This window comes from Astatotilapia calliptera, chromosome 17 (genome assembly GCF_964374335.1).
Source record: "Astatotilapia calliptera chromosome 17, fAstCal68.1, whole genome shotgun sequence".
Taxonomy (NCBI): Eukaryota; Metazoa; Chordata; class Actinopteri; order Cichliformes; family Cichlidae; genus Astatotilapia; species Astatotilapia calliptera.
This window is the reverse complement of record NC_137438.1, coordinates 16,624,924-16,637,925: the sequence shown is the minus strand read 5'-3', so window position 1 is coordinate 16,637,925 and position 13,002 is coordinate 16,624,924. Positions and strand designations below refer to the sequence as shown.

The 13,002-nt window shown below is 41.4% G+C and overlaps 1 protein-coding gene across 3 annotated transcripts in view; it reads right to left on the bottom strand.

The window, feature by feature from the left end:
* arhgap39 (Rho GTPase activating protein 39) overlaps nucleotides 1-13,002 on the bottom strand; it is a 65,497-nt gene that overhangs the window by 15,329 nt on the left and 37,166 nt on the right. For all 3 annotated transcript variants that reach the window (XM_026146463.2, XM_026146465.2, XM_080292163.1), the window contains 3 exons: nucleotides 12,375-12,788; nucleotides 9,770-11,057; nucleotides 2,174-2,338 (listed from right to left, as the gene is read on the bottom strand). In XM_026146463.2, coding sequence (XP_026002248.2) covers nucleotides 2,174-2,338; nucleotides 9,770-11,057; nucleotides 12,375-12,788 — 1,867 coding nt within the window. The remainder of the gene's footprint in view (nucleotides 1-2,173; nucleotides 2,339-9,769; nucleotides 11,058-12,374; nucleotides 12,789-13,002) is intronic.

Here is a 13,002-nt window from a genome sequence, read left to right as displayed (position 1 = left end):
AGAAACAGATTGAAATCAAAATGACCGTTTCTGGAGAAACTGCAGGGGGATTGTTGTTACTGTCTGTTTCATTGTCCACTGTAGCAACTTACAGATTGCATTCATTATTAGGTATAAGAATTTAGCAAAAGCGGGGCTCAGGAAGGAACCGGCAGAAACACCAGAGGGTCCCAGCCCCTGGTAGTCTTGAGTTGTCACTCAAGACTGTAAGACCAGACTGACCAACCAGTGGACCGCCCAAAAACATATAACTCAGTGGCTTACACATGGATGCTGGAATGCCTTCGACATCAACATGACCTCAAGAGCCTTCATCAGGAATTCGATGGGGATGTGGCAAAAAACACTTGAGGTCAAATTCAACCCAAATACACAAGTCACCATCAAATGCAGGATATACTGAGGATCTGCCCTGTACCCACTGCTGTTCTGCATAGGCCTGAACCCCTTCAGTGAGACGATTAAACAAGACTGGCTTCTAATACCAACAACATCAAGCTAAATGCCAGGAGTTATTGAGACATCGATTCACTGACCCACACCACTGGGATCTGCAGCAGTGACATTGGAATGTCATTCAGACTGGAGAAGTGCAGTTGATAGTAACAAAGTGGGATAACAAGCTGGTCAAAGGAGGAGACACAAGCTGCTGACATCAAGACAACAAAGGTCCTTTGCTGTTCCTAGGACTGCGCTCTTCTGGACAAGGATCTCTGATGTTGTTCCTGGGATCTGCTGGAGCCACTCGCCTAGCTTGGGAGTCACCGCACCTAGCGCTCCAATTACCACTTGTAGGTACAGGTACCACTGTTACCTCCACCCTCCACATCTTCTCCAGTTCTTCTCTGAGCCCTTGGTACTTCTCAAGCTTTTTGCGTTCTTTCTTCCTGATGTTGCTGTCATTCAGTATCGCTACATCTATCACTACGGTCGTCTTCTTCTGCTTGTTAATCCACCACTATGTCTGGCTGGTGAGCCACCACCATTTTGTCTGTATCTGGAAGTCCCACAGGATCTTAGCTCGGTCATTCTCCACCACCTCCAATTTTGACCTCGGGACTTCCAGGCCATACTCGGCACAGATGTTTCAGTACACTATGCCGGCCACTTGGTCATGGCGTTCCATGTATGCCCTGCTAGCATCTTGCATCCTGCTGTTAAGTGCTGGATTGTCTCAGGGGCATCTTTACACAGCCTGCACTTGTGTGATAGCCTCTATGGATCTTGTGCTCAGAGCTTGTTCCTGTGCTGCCACGATTAGTGCCTCTGTGCTGTCTTTCAGTCCAGCTTTTTGCAACCACTGGTAGGATTTCTGGATGTCAGCTACTTCCTCTATCTGCTGGTGGTACATACCATGCAGGGGTCTATCTTTTCATGTTGGTTCCTCCTCTTCTTTCTTGGGTTTCTGCTGCCTGGGCATAGGCGTTCTTACCTACAGATAGGATCTTGTTCTTACTGTTCAGCTGACTTCTTAGAACTTGCCTGATCCTCTGCAGGAGATTGCTCCGTTCCGTAGTAATAAAACCAGTGAACAAGTCCGTAGCCAGTCTTGTCAATGATCTCACTGAGAGGGCTCAGGCTTATACAGAATAGGAGTGGGGACAGTGCATTTCCTTGGTAGATCCAGCATTTGATGGCAACTCGTGCTATGGGCTTGAAGATGGCTTCTAGTGTTGTATGTCACAAGTTCCTGATGAAGGCTCTGAGGGTCAGCCTAGCCTTGCAGTCTCAGGCCACTGCTCTGTTTACCAGTACTCCTTCACTCCTTTGGTATTCCTCCCAATTCCTTTCTGTGCCTTGCTCGGGTATCAAAAAATCCATAGGTTGCACATCCTCTTCAAGTAACCCCTTCTGCTGGGGTTACTTGTGTAGTAGCATTCCAACAATGTCTTGTGTCAGTATGTGACACCATCAACAGAATCATTTAAATCAACAGTGTTATTAATGCAATGCTGTTATTACAGTCTTACTATAATGTTAATTGACTGTTAATTTATTTGTTTCACATGCATAGAAATTAATTAATTAAAAAGCATGAAACTTCCTTTAGAGATCTTGAAAACAGACCATTAGAATAAAGTATAGGATACATAAAGCGTTTTTATACAGTAGAGATATCAGGTTCAGAATCACTAAAAGGAAACAGGCTTGTGTTTTATATTTTTGTGAATACCTGTGTGTGTTTATTGAAGTGCTTGGATGCCCAGTTCTCAATGTCGGTCTCCGAGGACGGCTTCCTCAGGGTGAACTCTGGGAAAATGCCACAGCTGGCGCTAGGCATCATATTCCTTGCATTTCGACTGGCTTCAAATTGGGCACAAGCTCCGAGGTCCTCTGACTTAAAGTTGGACAAACAGAGAGGGAGTGAGGAAACAGACAATTAATCTTGTGCCGCAAAACATTTATAAAGTTTCTTTAGCACTTACTAACACTCAGGTAGCAAATTCAAGACTGACATTTTAATTTGTCAATATTGGCAAGGTTATTTCAGAGCAACAAAGTCCAGTCATTCTTTAGAAATAACAGCTTTGAACAAAAGAAAGATATTCAAAGGCATCATAGGTGTAAGAACCACTATGATTATGTTTGTTTGTATATCAATTAAAAAAAATTATATGGGTGTGGCATTAGAATTAAAGCAGGAAATTGATAAGGTTATCCAACTAAAACTAATCGCTGAATCTAATATTATGTTCTCTGAAATGTAAAAACATTGAAATAAACTTTTCTTCAAAAAAAATGCAAAGAATTAAATAAAATATACAGTACTGTATCAAAGTTCAGTATTGAATATTACATATTTTAAGTTATATACAAAGTGCCTCTGAATGGCGTTTGAAGCCAATTCTAAATTCCAAAGTAATTAAGCAACAAACAATTAAACGACAGTGTTTTCAGTTTCTACTATAAACACGTCAGTTTTTTCTTACACATTTGCAAACTGTACTTTCAACAATTAAAAAGCATGTTTTAAGGAGAAATATTCATGATCAACTGCCTTTTGAAGGAACAGGAGTCAGATGTAGTTTATAGTGCTTTACTATCTTAGTCCTGCAATAGTATAAATTAAACTGGAGAACACTAAGAATTTTATCAATAAAGATACAGTAAATAAAGACCTACTTTAAATAAAGATACGCTACAAATGATCTAAATACAGATAGTTTAAAAAAAATACAGTAACTGTAAAATATAGACAATATAGCAAATTGGTTATTGTAAATTCTAAAATAACGTCCTGCTGCCAGGAATTTGCTGTTGAATTTACAGCAAAGCTAATTTAAATTCACAGTGGTTGCTATAATTACCAATTAAATTTACAGTAAATTTACTGTTAATAAAATTTACTGTAGCTTTACTGTAAATAAAAATTATAGCAAACTGCAGTAAAATCCAGTTACAGCAATTTTATTGTAAATCAAATTACGAGGATGTAAAAAGTGTTTACAGTAAAGTTAATTGCACTTTTTACAGGAAATGATCACGCAGCTCCAGCTGCCATTAAATTTCTTTAAAATGTATGCGTGTCTGTCCTTATCCACTTAAGTCGGACAGAGGGGCGAGAGGGATTTTCACCTACCTGAGGCGCGCTCCTGTGCAATCCTTCAAGATCTTGGTTGTTTCTCAATATACATACTTGTGTATACCTGTATTCTTGTGGACTTGTGAAATGTCATCAGTTGCAGCCCAAGTACTACTCCAATTCAATTCAAGTCATGCAGGCTTAAAACATCCAGATGTTCTCACTTTGCCCATTCTGCTGAGCATGCACTGGGGTGACCTTTGTGTGCTTGGTGCAGCCAAGTTTTTCAGAATGCATTTCATCCAAAATCAAAAGCGGCAATGACAGATGACGGCTGAAACTGTAAGGTTTGAAATATTATGGTATTAACAAGACAGTTCTAACATCTGACATGTTTGTTTCTGTTCAATATGCAGACTGAACTGTGCATGTCTAATGTTTTTATTAAGAGAGATGAAGTTTGTGTTTCAGTGATGTAATGACTGTGCCCGGAGGCATCCTTGTCAGATCCCCGACCCACCTCATTCAGCTCCTTTCAATGTGAAGGAGTAGTGGCTCTACTCTGAGCCCCTCCCGGATGACCAAACTCCTCACCCTATTTCTTAAGGGAGAGGTCAGACACCCTTTGGAGAAAGCTTATTTCTGCTGCTTGTTTCTGCAATTTTATTCTTTTGGAGAGCCCACGGAAAAAGACTTTTGGACTGCCTCAAAGAAATTCTGGCATACTGTCAGGCGACTCAGGACGGGAAAACAGTGCTCTACCTACACTGTGTATAGTGCGGGTGACTTGCTGCTGACTTCGACTAAGGATATTGTCAAGCGTAGAAGGAATAATTCGAAGTTAACATTCGGTTTCAAGAAAAAAGTCAAAATATGGACGTTATGTGTAGGCTGCTCTAGAAAATGCCTTATGTAGATGAGTTAGTGGAAGAAATTGATCAGCCATCTTACTGTCTTGTGATAAAACATACATCCTTTTCATTTAAAAAGTGTAACCATCGGTATCCCTGCATCTGTCCACTGCCAGCAACTTCATTTTATACAAATCAGGCCAACTCTTACATTTTTGTGCTTTTTGCTTCTGACCTGACGCAGCTTTCTGCACCATCCTTTCAACATCCTTATACTTATCACCACACTGTGTTTGCTAAAAAAGGAAATAATTTCCTTTCTTGCAACGAAAAGTACGATTTTACTAACTTATCTACACAAGGCATTTTAAAGGGGGTATATGGTTGTTCCAAGAAAGACTGCCTTGAAACAATGGTAACCTCCACATTTAAACTTTTTTCTTAAAATAGTATTTTAACTTTACTCTCAAAATGATCAATACATTTTTTTTCTTAATATGGCCCTAATACTCATTTGTCAGCTTAGACACTATGAAGCAGATCAGTAAATCTCTGAATGTTAGAAGACCACGGCCATGAACACGAAAGGCGAGCAGATGTTCTGTACATCTAAAAAAAAGGATTTATATAGTAGTAATCAGCATCTCTAGATAATGTAGTTTATATGGCGCGTGTATGCATGTAATGAATAAATCAGTCCAGTTTTTACTGCATCTTTTTTAATCAATTTTACATCAATGATCCTGTTATAGCCAAACATTTTGTCAAAATGCTTAAAAACACAAATAATCTACTTTAATTCTAAGGAAATTGAGTAATTTCTGTTGTAAATATTAATCAATGAAATTGGGAGGGAATGACAGTAAAAACACACTTGAGCTGAGATGTGATTTTATCAACTGCACTGCCTCCATTTGTAGAATGATTGTGCTGGATTCTCTGTTCTCAGGAAGTCCACACAAGCAAGAACAAGTACTAACTTGTGTTCTTGGGTATTGAGAAACAGCTCCTGACTTTCTGTAGATTTTTCACCTGGAAAACGTAAAGGTCAAATCACATCTTTAACAAACTCCAACATGAGGGGAAAAAGCTGCTCCTATCAGCAGCCATTTGTTTTACAAAGTAAAGGTTGTGATGCTGATCGTAGGAACAGACAGTGCTGTTTTGGACACTAGAAAGAAGTTTACTTTTATTCCACCTGAGCTCAGTAACGCCTCTACCTCTTGCCACAATTGCACTGTGTAATTAACCCGCTCACTTCCACACATAACAAAGTCTGCAAAAAGGCTTCTAGACTCACCTTTTATCAAGGTGTCATGCATCTTTTGTATAAGAAGGGCTGCCTGATGACTCCCTGGTTGATAATTATACACATCTGGCCAATATGAATACAATCTATAAAATTCTAATCATATGATTTGCTGCTTACTCGTAAAGATTGAGGAAGACCTTCATTCTACACCTGGTCACTAAGCTAATGGCAATTACCTAAATGTTCATGTGCTTTTGATTTAATGACCTCGACTCACCTCTGCACGAGATTTCTGGATGAATTGTAGAGTTTTCGTGTGGAGAAACCCTCTGTAGACCTTTCTGAACTGGAGTCCAGGAATCACTATCTAGATTTTATTTATTTATTTTTGTCACAACTTGTTTTTGCCTCATTTTTAAACAAGCAAAATAACTTTATTTTTCCTCAGTTAATCAGTAATATTTCCAAAGCAATTGACAGGACACAAGAGGTGGAAAAGAGAGGGGGCCAGGGTAGAGTTGCTGGAGACAAGTGTCAGGAGTTATTTGTGGCAAAAGGATAGCAGCAAGAGTGAAGGTTGAAAGGTTTACAAGATGGTACCTGAGGCTTGTGTCTATTTGTGGACATTAGGTTTGAGATAAACAGTCTTTGCAGTCTGTACAGCCTCTTGGTAAACAGAGAGACAGTCCCTAAGTATGTAAGGAAACATACAGCTCATCCTTCTTCCATCTTCTCTCAGCGCGTCTGCAATCATGTCTGAGCCTCTGCATATGTTCATTCAATCACTGCTCTGACAAAGGCTTAGAGCACATCCTTTCTGGAAGAATGTTAAGACCTGCAGCAGGGGACTGAAAATGAGGCACTAAAACCTCTTTTTTATATGAGAAACAGAAAAGTCATTGGGCCTGCCTGGTCACGAACTAGTGTTATCCTTACTGTGCTTTTATTATGGGCATTATACTTTAACAGGCTTCTCTTCTTAAGCTCAAGCTCATCATCAGCTGCCTGTAGTATCAGTCCAGTATTTTGCTAATACCTCAGTTTGGTGATAACACTGCTGATGTCCACCAAATAAAAGTAACATGATTAATAAAGAAATGTGACTAGCATGTGTCTCTATATGTTTTGCTGTTTTCCTGTCAGTGACCATGATTCATCACGACTGAACTAGGGTGTACTACAAAGCCAGCACACCCTAGCTGAAAGTCAGTTTTCCGTGTGGATCTTTTTACTTGTAACTTGTGCTGAGCCCTTAACCTGGTCGGGGGTGGTTTGTGTTTACTTTTAGTTTAAAAATCATCTGGAAGCGCCACATTTTCACCGATTCTTTTATTTTAAGCATGTAGTGTGCAGTGCATCATCATAATTTTTTTAATCATCTGGTAACATCTTTGACTGAAGTGGGGATCGTTTTGTGTTTTAGTAAGGAACAGCTTGGCTTCTTCCACAGAGATCTACAAAACACCAATTTTTATCCAAGTACACTGAAAGCTTGAAGCAGAAAGCTTGGCTTAGTGGAAAAACTTCATAACCACCATTGTGATACCCACTATTTCCAACTAGGGCTGCCACGATTAGTCGACTAGTCACGATTACGTCGACTATCAAAATCGTCGACGACTAATTTAATAGTCGACGCGTCGTTTGAAGCTTTGTACGATCACAAAAGACGCAGGAATAAGTAGTAGGATTTAAGAGTGTAATAACGGACTGAAACAGAAGATGGCAGCACTGCATGTACAAGGATGCCAGCTGCCGTTAAACCCCGAAGAAGAAGAAGCGGTGTCCCAGAATTCATAGCGCAGCCCAGCTCAGTTTCCAACAATGGCGGCAGCTACTTAGTTTTAATGTTACTCTTATTATTCTTTCTGGGTCACACAATCAACGTTTAACATATTTTCAGGCGAGAATGTAGCTGTGTAAACCTTAAATATCTGCTCAGTTTATCAAGACACCACATATTTTCAAAAGCGCTCCGACATTTTCGGAGACGTCTGTTACCCACTAGCTCGATAGTGGGGCAAGGCTCACTAGAGCCCGTGAGAGCACCGGACTCCCGGCAAATCGTTTTCAAACCCACCGCCGTCTTTTGCTACTCAGGTTAAACATGATATATAAGTCACTTAGATAACTTTCAAATGTTATTGTTTGCCTTTTTTTTTAGTATTTTATTTGTTCCTGAGTAAATCGGTTTGGCTGAGATTAAAGTTATAGTTTTTACACAGCTGAATAAACGTCAAGCAGACAGCTGATTATCAGAAGTGTGAGATGCTCCAGAATATACTCCGGTGTCCTGTTATATTTTAGATAGCAAGGAGTTTATTAAACTTCACCGAAACAATCTGCAAATTTCATTAAAATTTAATAAGCTATCATCTTTTCTTTATTTTTAGTTAGCACATACCTTACACACTTAAAGCTGTAAGCTAATGATAGTTATATAAGAGCAGATGCTGCTGGTGCAATAAGCTATACGTTTTACGTCCAATGGATGATGATCTGACTAGTCGACTATCAAAATAATCGTTTGTGGCAGCCCTATTTCCAACTAAGGTTTTAGGTATTATAGAGTCAGCTAATGCAAAGCAAGCCAGACTGTGTTGAATTTCATTCAATGTATACCCCTCAGAACGGCACTATTATCTCATCGTTGCAGCTCTCCATTTAAGAACCACCACTGAGTCAAAGGTTATTGTTGGTTTTTACAGTAATAGATAATCTGTTAGTATATAAAGGTTTTTTTTTAAACAGTTCACATTTCAGGTGTCAGCAGAGGTGTACAAAAAGCGTAAGAGCGGAACTTCAGAACTTGTAGTCTGTCAGAGAGGAGAAAGATCACCTTTATTTCAGCTCTGAGGTACTGCAATTAAGTGGCATTTATACCAGGGTAACCAGAGGGGATAATACGTATTTGAAATATATAATTTAGCCTCATTTCTGCTGTCCAATACAAAGAAATGTAAACTTTAACAAATGATTCCAAATTGCAAAACTCTCAGTTGTGTCTCTAATAAAACCTCTGTAACTTTGCTCTGCTTCACTTCAGCAGCATCAGGTAATGTTCATATGCTGATTCATAGTTTTCTTCCATTTCTGATCTACTGCAGAATATTTTTAAGGCGGTTGTCTGCTATAAAAAGCTAGACCAGCAAAATCTCCTTCATGTTTTTCTGCATTTTATCCTCAGTTACTTCGACACAAATTCATCTGCTGTGATGCTTACTGATGAAGTCTTACAAGTGTCAGCTTTGTTTTTATATATGGATATGTACTGATAAATGATCAGAATTATAATATTTCGAAACCGAATCGAATCAAATCAGGACCTTGTGAATTGGAATCAAATCAGAGAAATCAAAATCGATGCCCAGCAATATTTATTTGTGTCACAGAAAGTTATATTTTAAATGTCACTTAAAGTTTTGTGGCCACTCTCATCTGCCATTGTTGCTTTTGAGTTTCAAACAAAATACATTCTGGAATAATTGGCTGTACCAAGCACATGCAAGTCCACACCGATGCATCCTTCATAAAATGGGCGGAGAAAGATGTCCGTGCATTTTGAGCATAGTTGACTTGATACATACGCTGAACTTTAACAGTACTTAAGCTGCGACTGACAACATTTTACAGTTACACAAAAATACACACAAGGACTCGTTTTGAGAAAGAGACAGTGTTAGCTACTGCTAAGCTAGCTAATGCTTTAAACTATTGGCTACAAAATGATGTAGCATAGACCTATAGTATGCTATGTTGGGTGCCTTTTAAAATATCAGCATGTGGTTGTATTTACCTTAATTTAATGAGCCGTCAGTTCCAATAAATACACCACCAGATTGAATGAAATGAAAGTGCAAGGGGGGGCGTGTGTATGGGAGTTTGACACAACGACTTACAGACTCCAAAAATTAAGATGGCAGCCCCCATAAGTGGGAAATTCTGTCTTTACTCTTGTACAAAGGAAGTGGCGCCACGTTATCCATCTCTTACACATTTATTCATACACACACACACACAATAAATCCCCCATTAAGTAAAGCTGTTATAGATTAGCAATGGTAACTGAACTACAAAAGCAATAATAATGGAATTATCCTATCCTTCTAAATATGGCTAGAAAATTCTAGCATGCAGCAGTACCTGTGAGGGATGAAGGTAAGGTTCAGGGGAGGCCAGGTTGGTCTGAACAGAGAGGCTTTTCTCCAGGAGGGCCTGAGGGAACCCCAGCCGCTCAAAGGTACTTCGTTTCCAGTGGTGGCCATCGCTCTGTGCTAGTGCCTCGTCCTCACTGAACGCCCTCACCACTGGTCCCGGTAATGGCAGAGGCACTGCTCCGTCGCTCTCATAGCCATCTTTAGAGCTGCCAGCTTGGGAAGCACCACCTCCCTGCCCAGAATCCCAACTGCACCTCTGTTTCATCACCTGCTGAGCCTCCCAAGCAAGTCTGGCCTGAGCCAGCATGGCTTCAGATGCTGTCCCAGTAAGCTCCACCTCCCCATACCGAGTCAGTTCCTGTGGGAGGGATGGCTTGCGGCTTTTGCGTTTGCGGTTGCCAGAGGGAGAGAAAGCCCCAGGCCTGGCTGTAGAAGTAGAAGAGAGGGAATGTGTCTGGCTGGACGTCCAGGATATGGAGTCCTCATAAACTAACCTCTGGCTTCCCTCTCCACCCTCTCCACTGTAGTCCAGCAGGAGGCGGGGGTCTCTGATCAGAGATTGGCTGTGTTGCAGAGTGTAGGACCCCCCATATGAACTTCCATAGCCACCGGTTGTGCCGTAACGCAGAAGACGGTCTGCTGTCTTGAATCGAGGACTGGAAGAAGACTGCTCCACGTACACCAGCTGCTTAACATATTCCTTGCCCACAGGACTGTACTCCAAACTCTGAGTCTTTTCGGGACACTTCTGCCTGGTCAGAACCAGCTGGCCATAGGGTGACTGTCCCTGCTTGGGGGAGTGGTAAAGGGGGACTGAAGATTTTCGAGCAGGTGACTTGCCAGTGCTGTAGAAGGAAGAAGAATCAGAGAGGTGCATGTCAGTGGGAGGCTCTTCATAGATGGGTGGGGGCTGAAAGTCTGTTGGCGGCTCCTCATATAGTGGGGGCTCATAGGTGTAGCGGGGTGAAGGAGGCTGGGAGTCAGCTGAAGTGAGTCGATGGGTGTTTGAGCCACCCAGCTCTGCCCGCTTAAGAAAAGGAGACTGACGGCGGTCGGCATAAAGAACTGGGGAGCTGTCAGGTTCTGAAGAAGGGTTTCCTCCAGAGGGACAGCGAGCTCGTGAGGTGGTGCCCCCTCCAGAAGGAGTGCTAGGGCTGGAGGGGTCACAGGGAGAGTAACCATTTCCCTGATGGGCCAAGAAGCTGGGCTCTCTGTCTGTCACCTTGATCAGCATTCGCTCTTTTGTACCAGTATTCCACCTGAAGGGAGAGGTCCTGGTAGAAGAGAGCAGAAAAAAAGAGAGGAGAGACATTTTGAAAAAGAAAAGAATAGATGCAGTTAGAGGATATTAAAGTTCATTTTGAACTTATCAATTCCTGTTCCAGTTACGCTGTTACAATTAATCTTGTAATTATTAGAAAATACCTCATAATCACATTTATCTGAAAGTGATTGTTATTATAAGGTAATAAAACCAAGATTAACTTGTTCCTAAATGATGGGAAGAGAAAAGCATGCAGAAAGAGAGCAAAAGCTCATGATATGAAGTAATATGCCTGCAACAGAACGGGATCACTACCATTTAATGATGATGTCACTGCTGATAGTAGTAGTAGAATATAATCTGAACTGCGCAGGACTAAACTCTGCTCAGATTTGACCAAATGCGGCAAACGTGATTGGACAGCAGTTTAAAATACCAGTGGGTAACGTCCCAAGGCATACTGCAAACGCAACCAAAGGGTTTCTGAAAGGAAGTTATATTTCTGTGAGCCAGTCACTCAATCACAACAGAGCATTCTTTTCAGTTACAGAAACAAAAGTAAAAGGCAGAAAGACCAAAAGACAAACAGCAACTGGATTCGAAAAATTCAGCAAGGTTTGAAAATAATTTTAAAATTAGAGTTTGAGTTCAGGGAACAGACTAGATCAGAGCGTGCATCAGCAGCATCTTTTCAGTATGTGGAAATGCTTAAACATCTACAAAAAAGACACTGGATGGATGGGAGCATATTTTGATCTAAAACCTTCAATACGTACAACCTACCAGTTATATAGGCACTGTCGCAGAATTTGGAACTGAGAAATGATAACAAGCTGGATGGTCTTTCTCCTCTAAAGCTTAGAGGATGTTGCACACATGCTTTTAAAAAATGATTTCATGAGAATGTTTTTATTTCTCTGGCCACAGAACAGTTTTCGTTTTTGTTTCAGTCATTTTGACATGGGTTTTTGCCCAGAGAAGATGGGTGTTTCTACATCATATTCACATATGGCTTCTTCTTTCCATGATAAAGCTTCAACGTGCAGATAAAAATGATATGGCATAACAGACTTGTAGATCTGAAGTAAAAAGGTAAAGTACCACTATTGTATGACTTACTGTCATGCCGTTAAAAAAATCTGTGTTGAAAGTGAGAAATACATGTGTTCTTGTCTCATATTCACATAACTAAGTGGGTTTTTTTTGGGTAGACTGGGGGAGGGGGGGGGGGTGCATCATAGAGGTTGCACAGTGCCATTCTAAAGGCTGAACATTACCCTAAGCATTGTTCTAGTGTGCTGTATACCTGTAACTAACTCAGTCTTACCTATCTGCCTCCTCTCTGTTGCCTTGTTTTTCGGACAGCTCCTGGTCAAGGGAGGACGAGGTGCTTCCTTCTCGGCTGACTTCGCTGTTCCGTCCTGGGCTGTTGTCAGCAGATGCTCGCCGCCCGCCACCTGGAGGACGAGTGATGGTGGCATCTGTGTGCTGCTTCAGAGTCTGCAGCTTGGCCAAGGGTATGATGTCACATCCCTGAGGCCGATGCCACACTGTGCGTTGGGTGGAGGCGTTATAGTAGTAGAAGCGTGAAGTATTGGGGTCAAACAGCTCCCACCACTGGTTCTCACCGGTACGCTTGATGCAAACACCCTGTGGTGGGTCCCACACGCACTCACCCGTTAGCAGATTGGCATACATATGCTCCCGTGTCCGTGGCTCAATGATTTCCACCCACTCCAACCTGTAGGGGCAGATTGCAAAATGATAGAATTACAGTGGCTACATACTCCATCTGCCAGCCTAACTAGCTGGTCAACAGAGCCCATCCACACCTCCCTCCTAAAACCCTCAATGTCTAAGGTGCAGATAAACTTGAGAGGCAAATAGCCAAAGACCCCCCCAGAAAGGACCTGCAGACAACCAAGGACCCCAGAGGCGTAAATCAGACATTCTGA